The sequence below is a fragment of the Cajanus cajan genome, chromosome 11, assembly GCF_000230855.2.
Source record: "Cajanus cajan strain Asha chromosome 11, NIPB_CcT2T_4, whole genome shotgun sequence".
NCBI classification, from domain to species: Eukaryota; Viridiplantae; Streptophyta; class Magnoliopsida; order Fabales; family Fabaceae; genus Cajanus; species Cajanus cajan.
In genome coordinates this window covers 35,677,849-35,700,108 of record NC_138527.1, presented here as the reverse complement: position 1 = coordinate 35,700,108, position 22,260 = coordinate 35,677,849, and the positions used below count along the sequence as shown (strand labels likewise).

At 30.6% G+C, this 22,260-nt stretch overlaps 2 protein-coding genes across 6 annotated transcripts; both read right to left on the bottom strand.

The window, feature by feature from the left end:
• Positions 1-1,286: 1,286 nt before the first annotated feature.
• LOC109792299 (WAT1-related protein At4g19185) lies at positions 1,287-6,994 on the bottom strand. 2 transcript variants are annotated; one of them, XM_020351696.3, is made up of 8 exons: positions 6,505-6,994; positions 5,454-5,516; positions 5,232-5,348; positions 4,766-5,051; positions 3,770-3,925; positions 2,136-2,287; positions 1,610-1,755; positions 1,287-1,440 (listed from the first exon to the last, which is right to left on the bottom strand). In XM_020351696.3, the coding sequence occupies exons 1-8, from the start codon at positions 6,699-6,701 to the stop codon at positions 1,436-1,438; spliced, it is 1,122 nt and encodes a 373-aa protein (XP_020207285.1). In that variant the 5' UTR covers positions 6,702-6,994; the 3' UTR covers positions 1,287-1,435. The 2 variants fall into 2 exon arrangements, with proteins under 2 accessions (XP_020207285.1, XP_020207284.1); XM_020351695.3 differs by having other exon boundaries at positions 1,287-1,755; positions 6,505-6,993.
• Positions 6,995-8,678: 1,684 nt separating this feature from the next.
• On the bottom strand, positions 8,679-15,103 carry LOC109792300 (WAT1-related protein At4g19185). Of its 4 annotated transcripts, XM_083066106.1 has the most exons (8): positions 14,807-15,103; positions 13,746-13,808; positions 13,522-13,638; positions 13,184-13,344; positions 13,059-13,096; positions 11,428-11,583; positions 9,939-10,090; positions 8,679-9,301 (listed from the first exon to the last, which is right to left on the bottom strand). In XM_083066106.1, exons 1-8 carry the CDS (start codon positions 14,998-15,000, stop codon positions 9,160-9,162), a joined length of 1,023 nt encoding a protein of 340 aa, XP_082922232.1. In that variant the 5' UTR covers positions 15,001-15,103; the 3' UTR covers positions 8,679-9,159. The 4 variants fall into 4 exon arrangements, with proteins under 4 accessions (XP_082922232.1, XP_082922231.1, XP_082922233.1 ...); XM_083066105.1 differs by having other exon boundaries at positions 13,059-13,344; positions 14,807-15,099; XM_083066107.1 differs by lacking the exon at positions 14,807-15,103 and having other exon boundaries at positions 13,059-13,435; positions 13,522-14,800.
• Between the last annotated feature and the right edge of the window lie 7,157 nt (positions 15,104-22,260).

Sequence of the window (22,260 nt, the reverse complement as noted above, 5' to 3'; positions counted from 1 at the left end):
ATTATACATTGTATAAAATATTTTTATAATTATTTGTTAATTTGAATTAGTGAAATGAAATATTAAATAATTTTTAATTTTAAAAAAAATTTGCAAACTTGATATATGCACTAATAATTTTTAATTTAACGATTCGATAGTTAAAATTTGATATAGAATATAAGTTATTAAACAGAGTAAATTTAAGTAGACTTACTTCTAGAATAAACGAATATCTCCTCATATATATATATATATATATAATGAAAGAAAATTTTACTTAAATTGGATATGATTATAAATATATTTTAGGGTCAATTGCATATTTTAATCCTCTTGTTATTGCCAATTTGCAAATTTGATTCCTTTATGTTTTTATCTTTACAAATTTTACCTTCTACTATTTGTTTAATTTTGGTTCATGTATTAAAGTTATTCAATATTAATAATGATATTGACATGATGTGATAACATGTGATGTAAACGTGATATATTGATGTTACAATATTTTTGTTAAATATTAAATATAAGTTAACCAATACACAAAAACACAACTAAAATAGTAGAGTTCAAATTTGTAAAAACAAATAAATCAATCAAATTCAAGGAATAACAATGGTAGAAGATCAAAAGTGTATTTAGGCATCATTTTAAATAGGCTTAAATATGTCTAATTATTTAAATTTAAGATAAATTTATTTTTAATCTCTTAAACATAAAATTGATTTTTTATCCCTATAATTTCAAAAAAAAAATCTTACTTTATTCTTTATACTAAAAAAATCTATAAAAGACTATTGTATAAAATCTACTTATTAGTGTCTCTATTGATGAAAATATCATATTAAATTTGATTCATAATACATAATTATCTCAATCGCTCACTTTTAAATATATTATTGATGACATAAGAGACTAACATAAGACTTTTGAAAATTACAAGAATTAAAAACTACAATTTTAAATTTGAAAGATCAAAGCAAATTTATCCCAAATTTGAGTGATTAAAAACATATTTAAACCTTTTAAATAATTAACCTTTCCCTTAATGTAATTTATGTTTCACTCTATCCTTACATTTCAAGCACCCTCTTTCTTCAGAGTTAATGTTAAGTTCAACACTACTTGAAAGCGTGATATTAAGTTATTTCGGTTTAATTAGTGATCTAAATTTTGATTTATGGGTGTGCAACTATATGAAATAGTTGGATAAAAAGTTTTGTCGTTCAAGGTGATTTTGTTAAAAATATCTTCCTACACAATTCGAGCAAGATTATTTTTAGAGAAAAACAAAAGGGCTATCACAATTCCAAAACGAGGGGGAATATAAAATATATAGACTCGCATTCTAAAATTGCTCTCCAAATTCAGATATATCTGCATTTCAAAATTCAGATATAACATGACCACGCTGACAGTTTGTCCAGAAATACATTGGAATGATCAAGAACAGTTTTTAACCTGAAATACATTGACATGATTAAATACAGATTTACCTAAAATGATAATTGAAACAAATTTAAGAATCATGAGACCAATTTCTACAACGCGTTTCCATTCAACAACTCATTTCCTTAATCTGATAACTTTGGGTTTGGGGATACCCCAGAGGACCCTGAAAAAATGTTACCTCTCTGGCGTGGACTTCTTTCATGCACAAGTGGTTCAGCGACCCAAGAGCCATGAGAAGCAACAACAAGAGTTGCTTGTCTTTCTCTATAAGATGCCCAAGTAACCATATATAGACCGGCGATGATAAAAGATCCGCCTATGATGCTGTCCTCACATGGATGTCAAAATAAATAAATAACAATAAGAAACTTCTAGATTAATTTCAAACTACCATGCTAAAGAGAGGACAAACTTCGTTAAACTATTTTACACTGATATCTAATTACAAACTACTATCATGTATGTTAACTAAGGTGTTTGAACTATTATTTCTGATTTATTAGTGGTGTGAATTTTTTTACATAGTACATAGATATTAAACTATTAAAAACCATCTAGTGAAATTGTTCCCAAACAAAACGCGGTGGATTGCAGATATTTTTCTCTTTTAAGAAAACTTAAACCTTTACAGTTGGTGAGTAGGTTTGTAGGCATTTCAAGTTAGAATAGAATGCATAAACAAGTGGAAATAATAGGAGGTTTACCTTCCCAAGTAAATTGGACTTCCAAGGAAAATTTGGGACAGGATAGCAGAGAACGCAGGTTGAAGCGGATTGTAAAGGGCAACCATAGCTGGCCCCAAGATCTTGTTGCACCATGTAATGAGTCCATAGTTAAGGGCAGATGCAACAGTTCCCTGACAAACAAGGAAAATATTTGTCAAAATGTACATGTTAAAAAATCTACCAAATAATCTATTAGAAGAATAAATCTATCAAAATATTTGTAAAAAAGCATAGGATATTTCAGTTTTTTCAACATTTAAAGAAAAAATACCCTCATTGTTTTACTCCTGTAGTTTTCATTCCTTAGTTCACCTACCACCTTAGAACATATTACCTAAAAGCAAGTCATTTTTGCCATCCACTTAAAACAATCTTACTTCACCAGATAGAGGAAATAGCTGAACCATAACAGCAAAATTCATCTTATTCTCAACTATTGCTGCCCCTAGGTAAAAACAGTTTTGTGAAAACATTTGTTCTCATGAGCTAGTCCCAACATATTTGTTCTTTGCTTTTCTTCTTTGATTAATTCCTACATGTTGGTAAGTCAACAAAAATTCCAGAACCAAAAATTCAAATTTAGATTAGATATACAAAATAGCATAAAGTAGCATAATTATTATGTTTGAACAATGGCAGGATATTTATGATGCATCACGTCTGAGACAATATCAACTGTATAATATTTCAACATAAATGGTCTTTAATATGAATTAATAAAATATGAACAAATATTTGAACTGCTTTAAGTCTTTCACAAATAATAAGAGTAAAAGAAAAAACAAAATTTGGGGAAATACTTGTGGAGCTATATATTCTCATCAATCACGAAATGCAACATAAAATAATCATAACTGTTTGCTGAAGGTAGCAGATAAGTTACAACAGAAACAGATTTAGAATTGAAATTAAAAACAAGCTGAATGGTGAATAGTGTAATTATTATCCATTGACACTTTGACAGTGTAAGACTCTTTACAATGCCAGACAAAGGTTTTTCAAGACCTGTTAAACCTTTTTAACAACTTCTAAACAGGTGACATCAAATAATTTTCATACAAAGTTACAATATTTTATGCTAATATTGGATCAAAATTAAATCCAAAATTAAAACCCAATACTAAGATAAACTAGTAAAACCACATGCAGTGTCAAGCCAGAGAAGAAATTTTTTAGCATTTCAAGGCGCCCATACTTGAGAAATTAAAAAATATTTATAGTTTATATACTCCACAAAAATTTAAAAAACTTTTGAGGGAGATTCACACACTGCCTCTGATCACATGCAATGAACAACCTTTTGTTCCAAAATTTTCCAATTACCGTAATACTAATAGTAGTGCCCCAAAACTTGGAGAACTTCGATTAATTACTAACAAGAGCATCACAACATTAACTCCTACTTCAACAAGTGAGAATACTTTCCTTTACCAAACAGGCAACAGTTAATAATTTATAGCTGATGTGTTGAATGAAAGAATGCAAACAATAAAAAGGGGCCAAGTTTAGAAGACAACTTCATTAATTCAATGTAGTAAGTAGACCTAAATCATCAGCAATAACTAAATAAGGGCTCTTGAGACTGAGACTGGTTAAAAATTATAGTGACTCACAGCATAAATAACGGCAAGTATTTCTGAATGCGTCAAACTCCAGTCTGTTGATTCATTCGTCATGAACAATGACAATGTCACCATCAGAGAAGCTCCGAAGAAGTATGAACATGCAGTGACGGTTAGGTTTGCAGGATATTTTTTTAATACTGGTGCCTGAAATCAATTAATGGCAATAAATTAAAACGGCCAACAATTTCAAATATTAAAGAACCCAAGACAACAGCAAATTAATTGGTTAAGAGAAGGTTAGGAATGAGCACTACTAATCTGATCATTGAAGATATTTGGAACGAGTAAGAATGACCTGATGTTAAGAAGAGCGATGCTTGCAACAATGAGTGACAAGTATGTATTTTTATTATGAGTGTATTCGGATGCAGTTTTTCTTTTGGAAGGGGAGGGGCAATAATTATCTTATTCATAATTCTGAAAAAGCTTGACCAAAATAATAGGGGACCTTACCTTGATAGGCCCTTAACTGGAAACAGATAGTTAGGGAAGTGAACCTCTTCATAGAAAAAATTAGAATATGCAAGCAGTGTTTACAACAGAAGCAATTAACCAATTACAACCATGTAAGGTCTTCACTCTTTGATCTAAATCATTAGACTTGGCAAGAACAATGTTGTTACATAACTTTATAGAGTCACCACAACACTATAATGTGGTGTTTTCCAGGCCCTCCACCATAGGCAATTTGTGAAGGGAGGCCCACTATGGCAGCGCCATAGGCCACAATGGCATGTTTATATGGCAGAATTTTGGCCTTCTGCTATCCACCATTTATAACATTTGGCACAAAGTTGGAGTGACAAGAACTGACAGAGTATCAGAAGATTTTTATCATTGGGATTTAAGCGAAAAGGGATAACTCCTTAAAAGAGTCATCCCGGCCTCCCAAGTGAATAACACATACAAGTTGGGCTTAGTAAATAGGTAACAGAGGCAAAATGTGACCAGTCACTTAATGCATATGATAAAAAGGAACTTAACCTGAATGGCTAGAAAAGCAGCCATGCAAATGCAGTTCCCTATCAAGCATAAAACTCCAACATGAAAATGGTCTAAGCCAAGATCCTGTAAACCACCAATTAACCATCCAGATGGTTCTGGCTGACCTCTGGCACTTATTTCATTTTGTATTGCGTGATCAAGTTCTGCATATCCTATCAAAGCTGGACCACGATATAAAACCATGAATATGGCACCAGAAACACAGATAATAGTTCCTCCAACTTTTGCCAGACCATCGTATCTGAGTAAGTTCACTCTTTCTGTACTGCATGAAAAGGTTTATACAGATACACACATTACTGTATGTCCTGGCATATCTGAAAAAGTTTATTATTGTACACATTTCTGCACTACAAGTGAATGCGTACATGTGTGTTTCTGAGTTCTAGGATACATAGTTACACAAATACAAGTTCAACTGTTAAATGATACAAGTGAAACTGACCCCATCATTACAGCCAACAAAAAGGTAAAGACCGGAATGGATGGCTGTATGGCAGCAGCATAAGTTGGATTAGTATAGCTTAAACCAATCAGAAACAAGAGCTGGTTGCCAAATATCCTGATCATGAATCAAGAAGTTTAGTTACCGCATGCATCAATATAACACTGTATCTTTCAAATATAGTGGAAATAGGAAATAAGTAAGTAGTATCAAGAGTCTCACCCAGTTAATCCAAGAAAGAAGAATGACATCAGGATTTTCTTTGTAGTGGGTGGTCGAATCCGTCTACAGCCAACAGTATGATTAAGATATCCATTCATTAGAGAAGAAGAAAAAGAATAACATCACAGGAATTAAGAGGGAACAAAAGTTGCATTTTAAAATTTTACTCCTAAAGTTGAACGTGTAGTTCGGTTAAATGCACAGAGCAGAAATTATTCGCTTCCGCAGTCAAATTTAGCTGTCTTTCTCTCATGTGATAATAACAGAACACTGGAACCATTAGCCACAACACACATTACCATTTTTAGAACCAGATTCTAGAACATACATAACTACTTCAAACCACAGTAAACAAAAGTATAAGCTATATGATAATACTTAAATATTGAGCTTGCTCTAAATTATCATGCAGAAAGTCTTAAGAAGTGGGATGGCGAGAGATCTGATAAGTCCAATAACAATCATTAAGATAAGTTTTGATACCATCTTAAAATGTGAGATCTGGGCCAAACTTATATACTATATTTTAACCATATTATTAGTCAATGTGGAATCTCTATTAGAAAGGTCCAGATATCAGTAAACATGAGTGTATATTTTCATACAATTAGAATTACCCTACAACCCAAACAATAACTCCAATGGTAAAAAAAACATAACAGTCATAAATCAACTCATATACACCGTGTTAAGGGCGGTCATAGTGTTGCGAACAAACATCACCAACCAACAAAGGCAACAACAAAAAAAGGGGTTTAAGCATCCAATTCCAACATATTAAAGTCTCCTAAAACCAAATGAAAACGAATCATCCGCAATAGTCAACCTTTTTAAAATGGGGAACCAATCAATCAAAACCTCGTGAAAGCTAAAGGCCAATGTGTGAGCGAGATACCCACCCCTTTTAATGTGTACCACATCTTTCTTAATTGCATCGAAGCGAGAGAAGAAAAGGGTGAACATTGAAAAACATTACAAGTAAAATCCAACAGTAGATTTGAAAGTATGTTACATCTAGAGAGAGAGAGAGAAAAAAAGAAAAAGAGCATACTTTTCACGGACATAAGCAAGGGGTGCGAGGATTGAAAGGGCAAGGAGATCTCGAAAGACACAGAAGACTAATTGGTTGACGCCAACGTTAAGGGCAACTTTGGTGATGACATGGTAGCCACCATTGAATAGCTGAACCAACGCCATCGCCAAATGGGCCTTCCATATCTCACCCCCCACTCCCACTGATGCTGCCATTCCGATCAATCCACACTATCCGCAAGACACCCTCAACTCAAAAAAGCAGACAAACCAAATGGGGTGGTTCGTTCGTTCGTTCGTTGGTTGAAACAGTGAGTGACGCCAACAAACACCAAACTCGATGCTTGGTTACAAAGCCACATACAATGCAAGAAAAAAAAAAGAAAGAAAGAAAAAGGGAACACTTTTAGTTGTTGATTGTGTTAGAATTTTGAAGGAAGGATAGGATATGGTCTTAAATTTTGGTCGACAAAAACTAATAAAAGACTCGCCAACAACACATTGATTCGTTGGTACCATCGATCAGACAAAAGGAGATGACACACGTTTTAGTTTTACTTCATAAAATTGGTAAATTGCCCCAAGAGATGATACATGTTTCTCATTCCATTTTTACTTAGTACAGTTAGAAAAAGAAAATTAAAGGGTAATTTAATGTAAATATTATCAAATATTTATTATTATGCTATTTTTTCTTTTCAAGCCATGATTAATAATATAATTTTAACTTAACAGATATATTTATTTGATATGGAAATTAAATTTGCAGATTTTATAAATTAGAAACTAAAGTTTTAAATTAAAAATTGAAGGATCAGAATTACAAATTACAGATATTATAAGAAAATTAAAAGTGTAATTTAATCAATTAATTAATATAATAATTTATATAATATCATTTTTTCTCAACAACATACTAATGTAACATTTCGTGTCTTCTTATATTTTTAAAAGATAAAATAATAAAATATTTTAGGTTGAGTTGTAGGTGATTATCATCCTTTCTTATATGAGTTCTTAGAATAAAAATTAATTCTTACATCTTTTATCATTGGAGTGTTGTGTGTAAAACTAACTTTTCTATAAGAACTCACAACAACTAAGTGTTTACAATTAAAAAAAAACTCTAAAAAAGGTGAAGTCCATTAGAGAACTCATAAATTGAATTAATAACTCGTTCTTACATTAAAAAAATAATTAAATATAGTTCTTAAATTCTACATAACATTAAAGGATCATACAAAATTGATTAAGAACCCAACATACGCTCTATTGGAAATATTCTTAGCAGTTAGCACCAAAGGAGAAATTTTAATACACAATAATAAATACTAATCTAAATTAGTTAATAAATATAATGAAAGTAAAATGTTTATTTTTAAATAAATAAGTAATGTATATTAAGTTAGGAATTTATAATCAGTAACAACATACTACTCCCTCTATTCCAAGATGAGAGCAGTTTTAACATTTGAATTTTTTTTCTTTCAAAATAATTGATATTCCCCATCATAAATCACATCAATCTTAATATATTTGCAACCAATAACAGTATTGTATCTTTTTTAGGGAGTAAAATTATTTTAGTAAAATTATATAAAAAGTGATATATTTATTATTATTTTTAATATATGTGTAAAAGTGTTAAACTGCATCATCGAAAAGAAAGTATAATCAATTTTTTAAATGTGGGTTTATAAGCTATAATAAGGAATTTTAGAAAAATATTAATAAACGGATTTGACTGGAATGAAATCCTAGTTTTTTTTTCCTTAAATATATACTCTCTTTTTTTTTTGGGTTCTTAAATAGATACGCTGAGTGTGTTGAATATAAATGTAAGATTTAGAATTTAATGAGAATGATATAAAATATTATGATAGAAATTAGTATGATGAAAATCTCGTTTAGGCAACTTTCCCCGTAATTAGATTTTACAAATTCAGTCCTTATATACAAAGACTAACATACTTGTATCATACTAATTTTTGTATGCAAGATTATATATTTTCTATCAAATTCTCCATACGATAAAAATTAACATATTTGTATTCTTTCTTACTCATCTCACTTTCTTATCTATCCTTATTTTATATTGACCCCAAACGATATCGTATTCTCCAATAACTCAAGTGCAAAGTTATAATTCCTAAGAACTTGTATTCTCTGGGTACAAAATTATGACACCAACTATAGTCAAATTTCAGAGGATGTATCCAACTAGTCAAGGGACAAAAAATTTGCAATTCATAATTCAGATATGATTTTGAAGATATAATTATAAACATCATATTTCAAAATTCAGACGCAGCATTACATTTACATTTGCATGGCCAAATACATGAGACATATTTTCACAAGGCATTCGCATTCTATAGCTAATTTTCTTTATCTGATGACTGAGTTTCAGGATATGCTGGAGGACCCCGAAGAAATGGGAAATGGATCATCTGACTTTATGGAGGGAAAATTATGGTACCTTAATACATTTAAACCGTTGGATTTGTAATAATAGATCAGATTGTGACACGTGTACATTTAAGTCAAAATATATATTGCACACGTGTCGCAATCTGATTTATTTTTATAAATCTAACGGTTTTAAACGCATTAAATCACCGTAACTTTCATGTTTCAAAGTCAGAGAATCTGAATCCGAAGAAATGTGACCTCCCTAGTCTGAACTTTTTTCATGAATAAGTGGTTCAGAGACAGAAGAGGCATGAGGAGTAACTCCCAAAGTTGCCTGTTTTTCTCTATAAGATGCCCAAGTAACTATGTACAGACCAGCAACGATTAAAGATCCCCCTATGATGCTATCATCACATGGATTAAAAAATAAGAATAAGAAGAAGCTTCTAAATACAACAATAATGTCAGAACGCAATGCAGTAGAAAGAAGTGAAACTTCGTTAACTTCAACTATTTAAGGGATTTTATTAATCACAAAACTTAGATACAATATTTATACGTTTAATTAGAATTACAGTTTTAGTTCGATAGTATGTATAAATATTTAATAAAATATTTTATTTTATATATTATTGATATGAAGCTTTAACCAAGCAGTATCTTTATAGTATTATATGGATGTTTTATCCTTTTCTTAAGTACTAATTAGTAAACTTGTTTCAAAAAATGAAGCAGTGGATTGCATTTTTTTTTTTAGTTTAATAGGTATGCTCTATTAGTATTAAATTTTTAACACTGTCAACTAATTAAAAAAATATTATTGATTTGATTTTTAGAGTCGTTATTATAAAAGTTTATAAACTTATCATACATATTTAGTTTGCACTTAGATAACAATATAAAAGATCATTAGACAAGTACTACATATATGATTTGTTCTTTTTTCTTAATGTTTTACCCTTTACAATTGGTGAGTAGTTTGAAGCCACTTGATCAAGTTAGAAAAGAATGCATCAATAATTTGAAGAGTAGGAGCTATACCTTCCCAAGTAAATTGGAGTGCCAAGGAAAATTTGGGAGAGAAGGGAAGAAAACACAGGTTGAAGCGGTTTGTAAAGGGAAACCATAGCTGGCCCCAAGATCTTATTGCTCCATGAAACGATTGCATAGTTAAGGGCAGATGCAATAGTTCCCTGAATAGATAAGGAGATTTTTTTGTCAAAATCTACATGCTAATAATCCATTAGAAGAGGACTAAATTAAAAAATGTTTAAGAACTCGACATATATACAGAAGAATGCTTTCAATCTATTCATCCCTTAAATAAAACTCCCACCTCGCTCTACTTTAGTAGTTTTCATTCCACTGTTATATTACCTAAATACAATTTTCAATGAAACATTGATGTCAACTTTCACTTCTGTGCTAGAATGCAGGTCATTTTTGCCCTCCATTTAACAATCTTGCTTCACCAGACAAAACAAATTGCTAAACATCACAGCAAAATCCCAACTTATTATGAAGTCTTAAGCTTAACTATTTCTATTGTTAGGTAGAAACAATATTGTGGCTTTTGCCGAAAAGGTCAGTGCTTAGTTGAGTTGATTAGGTAAGCATATCTACGTGGTTCATACAGATGAGTTGGGGTCACACTAGGACACATTTTGCGTTTAATTAAATGCTTTACAAAAATTACATTAGTGATATTCTGGATACATTTTTAGGATGAAACTTCCATCTAATTCTATATAAGATTAATTGCTCTGTTTGTCACCTATATTTCACATTTTTACTAATTTTCTCATCAAACTTTCAAAAATTTTCATTTTTGTCATCAATTAATTGACCATTGATGTAATATGTTGATTGTTGACATGAATTTTTGATGTAACATATATATATATATATATATATATATATATATATATGACGTGACATAAAATGATACATTAGGAATCAACTAATAAAGTGAAAAAATGAATAATATCTAATGTTCAGTGCCAAAATTTGTAAAAATGTGAAAGATGAATGGCAAAAATGCATTGAAGTCTTCTATATATCAAGTTTTCAAATTAAACTATTAAATTGAATTTTTTTCAACACTTAATACTGTCCATCAAAAATATGTTGTAGAATTTGGGTGAGGAGATCCACTTGTCCATCAAGAATATGTTGTAGAATTTGGGTGAGGGGATCCACATGTCATTGTCTGACTTAAGAACTTGATGGTAAAAATTTAGAAACTAAAGAACTAGATCTAATTTTCTCATATTCTTTTCAAAATGCTTGGCATGATGACACTCGGCTAAAAAATTATCAACAATACAAAAGTTAGCATATGCAACACAAACATTTATTTTCATCTAATCCCAACAAATTTGTTCTTTGCAAAACAATAGACAATAAAAACCATAAACAAAATGTTTAGAGGACAAACAACTGGTTGCATCAAATAAATGGACCAAATGATCAACAATGACTAATAAGGGTTCATGAAATTGGAGATTGATTTAAAATTCAAGTGACTCACAGCATATACAATGGCTAGTATTTTGGATTGCGTCAAAATCCAATCACTTGACTCATGAACCATGAATAATGATGCGATCATCATTAGTACAACTCCAAAGAAGAATGAATATGCTGTGACAGACAAGTTTGCAGGATACTTTTTTAACACCGGCGCCTGAAAATAATGACAATAAATTATTAATGCCAACAATATCACAAATAAAAGAACCGAAGATCACATTAAATCAGTTCATAGAATTTGAGGAGTGAGCACAACTGAACTAATCAATGGAGAGATTTGGAATGGCCTAATGTTAATATTGGTGATGGAAAAAAGTCATTTCATTTGATATATCAAGTACAAAATGATTGGTTTAACAACAAGAAAAATGTCAAACCTTTTTGAAGTTGTCTAACATGTCTGAAGTATGGGTACTCCAAAAATTCATGTCGTATCGGGTATTTGTGAGTACACATCCAGAACATTTATAAAAAAAATAGATACTTAATTTGGCTACACATAAGTACTTTTTAGGCACGTATCATGTCTAAGAGAGTTGAGGGTTTAGTTTCTATACATACAAATTTCCTTCTCCTCACAAGAAAGAGTGAGAGTTATACAGAGAGCGAGATTAAAACGTGGGATGTTAGTGGAGATGAATAGGATATAATTGAAGGAGTTGACATTCTTAAAATTATTACTCTTTCTCTTGATGAACCAAAGTTAGATATGTAAATTATGATAAGATTGAAACTGTTAAAATATGATATATCACAATTAAAGTGTATATCATAGTTCAAGTTTGATAGTATAATCATGCTTTAGGTTTTATAATTTTTATTCTTGATATTATAGTTCAAATGACAAGTGTTGTTTATTTGTATTTTTTTTATTTATTTATACAATTTACTTAGGTTTATATAAATAAAAACATATTTTTAAATTACATTAACGTACCCGTACCTTATATTTTTCAAAAACCGCATATCCCACACCTGTACCTGATACTGTACTGATATCCATGCAACACAGTCCAATATCAGAGTATGTGTTCCAAATGGAGGGGAATGGGAGCAAAAGTAAGAGTTTATAAAGAGTGTTTTCCGAAGGTTTCAGCTTTTAGGATACACATAAAACAATATATTGCAATTGATTTTCCCTCACTGCATTCCCCCCTAATTCAGAGAAACACCTAAGAACACTCAGTGAGAAACCGTTAAAGAGCTTGCTAGACGTCATAATAATTGGAGCCTGACTGGATAAACTTATTGAGAATCACTTCTAGGATAACAAAAGTAAGAAGAAAAATTTAAATAAGTTTCTCCATAAGCTTTTGGAGAAGTTAATATGAGAAAAATTCTACAAATTAACTTATGAATATATTTTTTTTCATTTTTTTCTAGAAGTATTTCTGAAAAAATTTATCCAAACCCTTGGTGTGAAAAAGAGAATTTCAAAGAACTAACAGAGTTATTCCAGCCTTCCATTCCAATAATAAATAGCAGAAGGGGCTTAGTAAAATGGTAATAAAGGCAACAAGTGGCACTGATCATTTTTTCCCCTTAATGCTACAATTAATAGAACAATCATTTGATGGATTTTATTTAAAAAAAATGTCCTTTAATGAATATAATAAAAATGTTAGATACCTGAATGGCTAGAAAAGCAGCCATGCAGCAGGTGTTCCCTATCAAGAATATAACCCCAAGTTGAAAATTGTCTAATCCAAGATTGTTTAAACTATTGATTAACCATCCAGAAGCCTCTTGCTGACCTCTAGCACTTATTTTAATTTGTGCAACATTCTGCATTTCTTCATCTCCTATCAAAGCTGGACCACGATAAAAAACCATCAATATGGCACCAGAAACACAGACAATAGTTCCTCCAACCTTTGCCAGACCTTCATATCTGAGCAAGTTCACTCTTTCTATCCTGGATGAATAAGTTCATTAAGCAACTTCATTGTCCTGGTGTGTATGAATAATTTCATGAATATACACATTTCTGTACTACAATTATGATTCTGCATTAAGATAAATCAATGATAAATGAATAAACTGTATCCATATCATAAAACACTCAAATAGAATGGATAAGAGCAAAACTGACCCCATAATTACAGTAAACAGAAATGTAAACACTGGAATGGCTGGCTGTACAGCAGCAGCATAAGTCGGATTAGTATAACTTAAACCAATAAGAAACAAGAGCTGGTTGCCAAATATCCTGATTATGAATCAAGAAGAAAAAAAATACCATATGCATCAATAAAACACTATCCCATTCATATATCATGAAAATTGGAAATAGGTGACTATAGCCTGAAATCTTACCCGGTTAATCCAAGGAAAAAGAAGGACATCAGTAACTTCTTGGTAATGGGTGGTCTAGTCCGTCTACGGTCAGCATGATAAAAATGAATAATTATGATACCCATTACTCACACATCAGTAATAAAGAGAAGAATATCACAACTCATAAGAGGACACAAAAAAGTTGCATGTTAAATTTCCACTTTTAAAAATTGAATGTGTAATCCAGTTAAATGTGCAAAGCAGGTCATTAAGCCAGGTCTCTGGAATCATTAATGTACCTCAAACAAAAATAAGCCAATTGATTTCAGTTAAATACCAAAAACGCTCTAAACTAGCAGGAAGTAAACTGAGATCTATAAACTCGACTACTCGAGTGTATAATTTCATACAATTAGTATCGTGAACCAACTAATACATCTCTAGCACGTGTTAGACGAAAACACATGAATGATTTATTGTTTTTACATTACAACTCTAGCACGTCCTACCTTGCAAGATTGTATAGTACACCCTTTGGTCATAAAAGCTCTAATATTATTCATGAATCGTGAACCAACTATTTCAAAAAGAAAAAATTTGGCTACTTAGATGAAGACATCTTTAACAATTAGGATCAAGAAAGTTTAATTGTCATATACTGTGAATGTAAAGGTTTTTAAACTACCAAGTACCAACTAATCATAAATCATAAATCTAATTAAAATGAGATGTTAAAGTAGTTATTATAAAGGCCTGTCCAATGATGATTTATGATTAGATTCCGCTATAAAAAAACTTTACATTCTTATAGCAATATGTTGTACATTACCACATACATACACATGTCTCTACGTTATTAAGATATTAATCACTTTAAACGTAACTCTTTGTGATTTTACTTTTAGATATTATTCAAAAGGTCTCTTTACTAATGAAAACAATTGTGTGTATATAAACTCATATCCATCATCTCGAAACTATATGGGACTTTACTTGCATCCTAACACAATCAATTAAATTCTCTTTTTTTCCCCAATATAACATAATCATTAATGGTTGAATTGAAATAACAGGGAAGAAGGGAGGGAGAAAGAGCATGCCTTTCAAGAAAAACAGCGATGGGAGCAAGAATAGTGAAGGCAAGGGAATCCCTGTAGAAGCAAAAAACAAGTTGGTTGACCCCAACATTAAGGGCCACTTTGGTGAGGACATGGTAGCCACCATAGAATAGCTGCACCAGTGCCATGCCCACATGGGCCTTCAAAGTGTCACCACCCCCGATTGATTCTGCCATCGGAGAATGAATTGAAGGGAACACCAAATTTGATGCTTGCTTCCAACTTCCAAAGATTTTTGACTCACTGGAGTTTCATTAGTTTTTTACGGTGCACCCGTTTATAAATAATGAGTTATGATTACCTGATAGAATTTTAAACTAACAATTTAATAAAAAATAGTTTTAAATATATTTTTAGTCTTTTAAATTTAAGATAAATTTATTTTTAATCTCTTAAATTTAAAATTATTATTTTAGTTTCTATAATTTTAAAAAATTTTGTTTTAGGGGGGTGTATTGGATTAGGATTTTAAAGGACTTTTTTAGTTAAAAAAAATCCTGCGGATTTTAAAAGACTTTGCAGGATTTTCATGACTTTTAAGATTTTGCAAGATTCTACAAGACTTAAAATCAGGATTTTAATGGATTCTGCAAGACTTTTAAATTAGGATTTTAATGGATTCTGTGGGATTTTGTGGAGTTTTGACATTTGATAAGATTTAAAAAAAATTATACATTCAAATTTAAAAAGAGTCAAAGATAAAAATAATAAATAAAAAAAATAATGTCTAGATAAATAATAATAATAATTCTCTATAATATTCTATCCTTTTTTTATAGCATCCACTATCAATTGTAACAATTCATCGGAATCATCCTTAATCCAAGCTTCATAGTTTTCTTTCTCTTTTCATTTTTCTTTATTATTTCCTTGTGAATCTCCCATTTGAATTACTAAAACAATATATGTTAAAAAATAGTTATATAAATAATTACGGATAATAGACAAAATCAATAAAATTATATTATTATTTTTAGAAGCACACCATCATACAAGATCGAATATATTTTTGCTATCCAAATGGATCAAATACCTCAGTTATTATAAAAAAAATGTAAAAACGAAAATATAGAAACATAAGATAATTTTTTATATAAAAAAATTAGTATATTCGATACTGAAAAAATATTTAGATATATAATTTTTTTTTATATAAACAGAAGTATTTAGATATAGAAAATATATATATATATATATATATATGATAATTTTTAACGATATTTATAAATATAAATTATTCTAACAAATATTTTAACAATATTTTCTTTTTTAAAAAATAAGTTAATGAAGGCATAAATCCTAAACCCTAAAAAATTAGATATTGCAATGTCTTATGTTAATTTTCTTTTTTTAAAATATAAAAAATCTTAATTTCATAATATAAAAATAAAAAAGAAAAATTCATAGTAAAAAAAATAAAATAATTGTTGAGTCATAAAAGGAGGAGGGATAAGAGTAACAAATTCAAGGGAAAGAGAGAATTCGCAATTTTTATGCTAAGAGGGTTCTTCCCCCTACTAAGATCCATTTTTATCTCATTCTACTCACAAAAACCCTAACAAATTCATCTTTTATATATATATATATATTGTTGAGATTATGATATCAATTTCATCTTTCACCTTTTTCTTTTCTTAACGTGTGTCATAAAAAAAATTACCACTTAAAAGTTAAAATTTCAAGTATTTTTTTGTGTTATATAAAGGAACAAATTCAACTACATAGAATAAAATAAAGTAAGTCAATTAAAGAGAACGAACAGAAAAATAAAACAAGTCAATGACACTATCATTTACATATTAGAGTTTCACAAAATAGGAGAATGGTATGAGAATAGTATTATATATGAGCAATGAACAATAGTGTAGTATTATTAGTAGAGAAAAAATGGAGAAGACAGGAGCATAGAAAAAAAAGATGAAAAACTCACTTGAAAATTCTTAAAACACTTGAAAAATCATTTCAAACAATCCTTCAAAATCCGATGGGTTTGGATGGGATTGTTTTATGAATCTGGTATTTATAGATAACACTATAAAGTCTTTCAAAATCCCTCTCACACAACAATCCTTTAAAATCCTTAAATTTTTGAATACCAATGGATTGTTTTTAAGTTGTAAAAAATCTCAAATGAATACCAGTGGATTTTAATGGACTCTTTAAAAAATCCTAAAAATCCAGATTGAATACCACTGGATTGTTTTTAAGTGACATAAAATCCTGATTGAATACCAATGGACTTTTTTACTCAAAAAAAGTCTTTTAAAATCCTACGAAATCCTAAACCAATACACCCCCCTTAGTCTCTTAGATCATCAATAACATATTTAAAAATGACTAATTAATTAAGATAGTTATATAATATTAATCAAATTTAATGTAATATTTTCATTAATAGAAATATCAATAGGTAAATTTTATACAATAATATTTGATAAATTTTTTAACAAAATTTAAATATAAAAATTAAAATAAGATTTTTTGAAATTACAGAGACTAAAAATAATAATTTTAAATTTAAAGGATAAAAATAGATTTATCTTAAATTTAAGAGATTAAAAACGTATTTAAACCTAAAATATATATGAAGTGGATGTGGGGTAAAGAAGGAAACAAAAAAACGTGGTGAGAGAAAACCAAAGGTAGTTGTTTCAGGTTAATGTTATTAACTGATGTTCATGGAGACTTCAGGCATTCATTATTTTCTCTCCAGCAATAATCTCAACCATTGATTATATTTACTCTATTTTTTCACTATTGTAGGAATTACCAATTTAGCGTTCAGATTTTGTAGCATAGTATAGAGAAGAGAAGTATTTGGCTAGAAAGGATCCAAGTACAGCGAAAGTAGTGTCCAGATAGCCAGAGTGAAGAGAAAAGAAGTTGAAACGTTTGTAAATTTAAGGTCATAGATGAAAAGAAGAAAATAAAAATTTAACTGATTTTTTTTTATTGGCAGTTGAATCTTTATTAATAAGGATCTTACTACAGTTGAGCAGGAAATGTTTGCTACAAACATGAACAGAAATATCTCGAAACAGGGCTTATGATTGTAATTATTTGATCAAGATATTTGATTAATGTTAATTACAATTTAATTTTTTGTTTTGGTTTTTTCTCCATTTATAAATTTTTTTTTTGAAATTACTTGTTAAACTTAATGAAAAAAATATATTTTATTTTTTTTATAAAATCAAAATATTATCTTGCTTCATTTCTTCGTGTCACCTTTGATTTGATAAAAGGAGATAATAATTCTCTACTTTTACTTTTTTTTTTTACTATGATGTTTTTTTTCACCACAATTGTTTTTTACTTTTTCTTTTTTTTTACAAGTGACCATTTAACTTTGACAAACAATGAAAGAGAAATGGGAATCGCATTTTTTTTACTGAATTCTTTATTATTAACTAATATACATAAATAAATTAATTAATTAAATTTAACAAAATTATCTAATATATTCTAATATATCTGGTAAGATATATGAGATTATTTAACATATCTAATAAGATATTTAATATATTTGTATTGGTGTATCGTATCTGTGAGACCCCTATTTTCCTTTTCTCTTCCGCACTCTTTTTTCACTCAACTCCCTTTCACTCTTTTACTCACTCATTCTACCCTTGCTGCCTTGGTCTTGGTTTTCCTTCGGGATTCTTGGGTGTAGGTGCTGATCTTGGAGTCGGGAGCTAGCTGAAGTTCCCTCCTTCCCCGTCTTTCTTTCTCTCCGTCCGTTTTCTTCTTCTCCTTTGAGCTTGTCTTCTTCCCGGAGCTTGGAATCTTTGCCCGAGGTAAGGGAAGCTAGTTGTTTTACTGCGTTTGACTAAGACTGAGTGTGTATACTCGTTTGTTGTTGGATGATTGCTGGTTTTTGAGCAGAGATGGCTAAAAAATGAGATTTGGGGTTTTTCGGGGTTTTGAGAAAATTTTGGGGATCTTCTGATTTTGTTGTTGCATGTGTAAAAAGGTAGTATTTTTGGACTATTGGATGAAAATGTGGTAATTTGAACCGATTGCATGTGGAGTTTTCTGATTATTTTGCAGATTTTTGAAGAGTTTTTTGAAAGTATGAGGTTGCTGTTGATCTCGCGCTGAGCGCAGTTCTTCGCGCCGGGCGCGTGGCCATCTGAGGACAGCATTTAGGCAAGCCCGCCGGGCGCAAAGATGTGTGCGCCAGGCGTGCTTGAAAATGTTAGTCTCTGGATGGCCCACGCCGGGCGAGGGTTGAACCGCGCTGGGCGCGATGTCAGTTGTGACTCGTTTTAGGTTTCTGGCTTGGCGCTGAGCGCGATTTTTGTCGCGCTGGGCGCGGGGACTCCTTGAAGTCTCTGCCATGGGAGGCGCAGGGCGTAATTCAAATTGCGCTGGGCGCGAGACCAAGGGAGGTCTCTGCCTTCCCCACGCTGGGCGCGGGTTTGGGCACACCGGGCGCGAGAGACCCCTTGGAGTCTCTGCCTGGCATGCGCTGGGCGCAAATATTTATTACGCCAAGCGCGTGGGAGCTTTGGGCTCTCTGGATGAGTCCCGCCGGGCGCGGGCATGCTTGCGCCGGGCGCGCTGGCCCCCTGGTGCTCTCTGGTTGTACTGCGCTGGGCGCAACCATGAGTGCGCCGGGCGCATAGATGATAATTCATTCTATGCTGAGTTGAATTGAGATGGATGAGTATAATGTGATGACTAGTAGATAATGGTGTTGCTGAGTTGAGTTGTATCAGTTGTGTATTGATGTAAGTTGATATGTTGAGTTGTATCAGTTGTATATTGTTGAAAGTTGTTGTGTTGAGCTGTAAAATTGTGTTGTGCTGAATGTTGATATTTGATAATGTAGGCCGCAAGGCTGAGTTGTTGTAGGCCGCAAGACTGAGTTGATGTAGGCCGCAAGACTGAGTTGTTGTAGGCTGCAAGGCTGAGTTGATGTAGGCCGAAAGGCTGAGTTGTTGTAGGAGATCTCCGAGTTGATATGCGTGACAACGCATTATATGCTTATTGATGATTATGCTGTAAAATCGATGGAACGTATGTTGATGAAGTATTGATAGTTGTAGATGTTCGTATTACTTAAATCTTCCTATATGTTATTTTTTTTATGCTAGCTTACCCTTTTATTGTTTTTATGTGGTTGAACTGCGATGATCATACTATGTATGGGAGCAGAGCAGAGATAGGTGGTGGCTAGTGGTGAGTCTACAGCGGGGCAGAGCTGTCTCTTTTTGATGTTTTGTTTGTTTCAGCTACTTGGCATAGTGGCTTTGGATGTATTTTTTTGTATAGTACACCCTAACTCTAGTCGGATTGAGACATTTGTATATATTTATATTCTAGATCCTATATTTATATACTCGTTCTATTCTGTCTAGTGCTTCCGGTGCGCTGTGGTTGTGAGTGTAGTGGCCAGCCGGGTCGTTACAATATCGATTTTTAGAATAAATTTTTAGAGATTATAAATTTTTTTGGGACATACTCTTAAAAATTTCTTAAAAAATTAGATTTGCAAATCACAAATATTATAAGGAAATTAAAAGGATAATATAATCAATTAATTAATACTATAATTTATGTAATATCATTTTTTATTTTTTATTCTCTGCATACTATTTAACATTTTGTATCTTCGTGTATTTTTAAAAGATAAAATAATAAAATATTTGAGGTTGAGTTGGAGGTAATTATTATCCTTTCTTATATGAATTCAAAATAAAAATAAATTCGTACATCTTTTATCATTGTAGTGTAGCATGTAAAACTAGCTTTTCTATAAGAACTCAACTACAAAAAGTTTTCACTATTAAAAAAAACTCTAAAAATTGTGAAGTATGTTGGACAACTTGTAAATTGAATTACTTAAGTTCTTTCATTAAAAGAATTAAATATAGTTCTTAAATTCTACATGGCATAAATGGACCAAACAAATTGATTAACAAGAGCTCAAAATGCGTTCTACTATTGGAGGTATTCTTCACCAAAGGAGAAATTTTGATACATAATAATAAATATTAATCTAAATTAGTTAATAAATATACGAAAGTGAAATGTTTAATTTTTAAACAAATAAGTTAGGGATTTATAACTGATGACAACAAACTATTCTCTCCATTTCTAAGATGATTACAATTTTAACATTAAAAAAAGAGTTAATCATCTATATACTGTCAGTGTAAAGTTTTTTTATACTGACAACCAATCATATCTTTTAAATTATTTTATTTTATTTTTATTTCATTAAATAAGTAACTGACATGACACTATTAAGAAATATAATTGATTGCCAGTGTAAAAAAATTTTACACTAGTAGTGTATAGATAATTAACTCTTAAAAAAAACTCCAAAAAATGTGAAGTTCGTCGGAAAACTCATAAATTGAATTAAGAACTTAAGTTCTCTTATTGGAAAAAACTTAAATTTCTTAAATTCTACATGGCATTAAGAGACTATACAAAATTGATTAATAAAAAACCAAAATGCACTCTACTATAAGAGATATTCCTCACCAAATGAGAAATTTTGATACATAATAATAAATATTAATCTAAATTAGATAATAAATATACGAAAAGTGAAATGTTTAATTTTTAAACAAATAAGTAATGTATATTAAGTAAGTTAGAGATTTATAATCAGTGACAACAAACTATTTCCTCTATTTTCAAGATGATTATAGTTTTAACATTTGAAATTATTTTAAGAATAATGTATTTATTAAAAGAGTAAAGTTATTTTAGTAAGATTATATCAAAAAGTGATCTATTTATTGTTATTTTTAATATATGTGTAAAAATGTTAAATTGTGATCGAAAGTATAATCAATTTTTTGAATGTGGATTTAACTATAATAAGAAACTTTGTAGAAAATTATTTGTACTTGTATCAAGATACTGTATCTTTTATCTTTAATGTCTTCTCTTCTTTTCACTATCTAAGTCGATTGTCTTACTAAGCCAAAAAGAACGTACCTGCAAAAGGTATTCTAACATTTAAGTTAGTAATCTATTCGATGTAATAAATGTAAATATATTGTGAACAATGACTTTACATCAATATACAATACTATTTATACTAATTGTGATGAGTCCAAATTCCAATGAGTTTCAATCTAAGATTACTGACTAGGTAATACGAGTCATTTACTTTGTTGTGTAATGATTAGGCTCTAATTGTCTTAATTAACACAAAATAAGAAATCATCTAACCTTTTGATAACCTAGATGATCGACAACCAAGGGTGTCGAACAGGTATTTCTTAAAGGATGATTGACACCCAGTTCATCGATAAAATGTCATCAGCAGTCGAGGATGCCAAACGGACATAAGGATGCCAAACTAGTATTCCTAGATAAACTATTGAGATCCTATTCGATGACACAATGTCATTAACAATCAAGGACGCCGAACAGACATAAGGTGTTGAACTAATTTTCCTTGATAAACGATC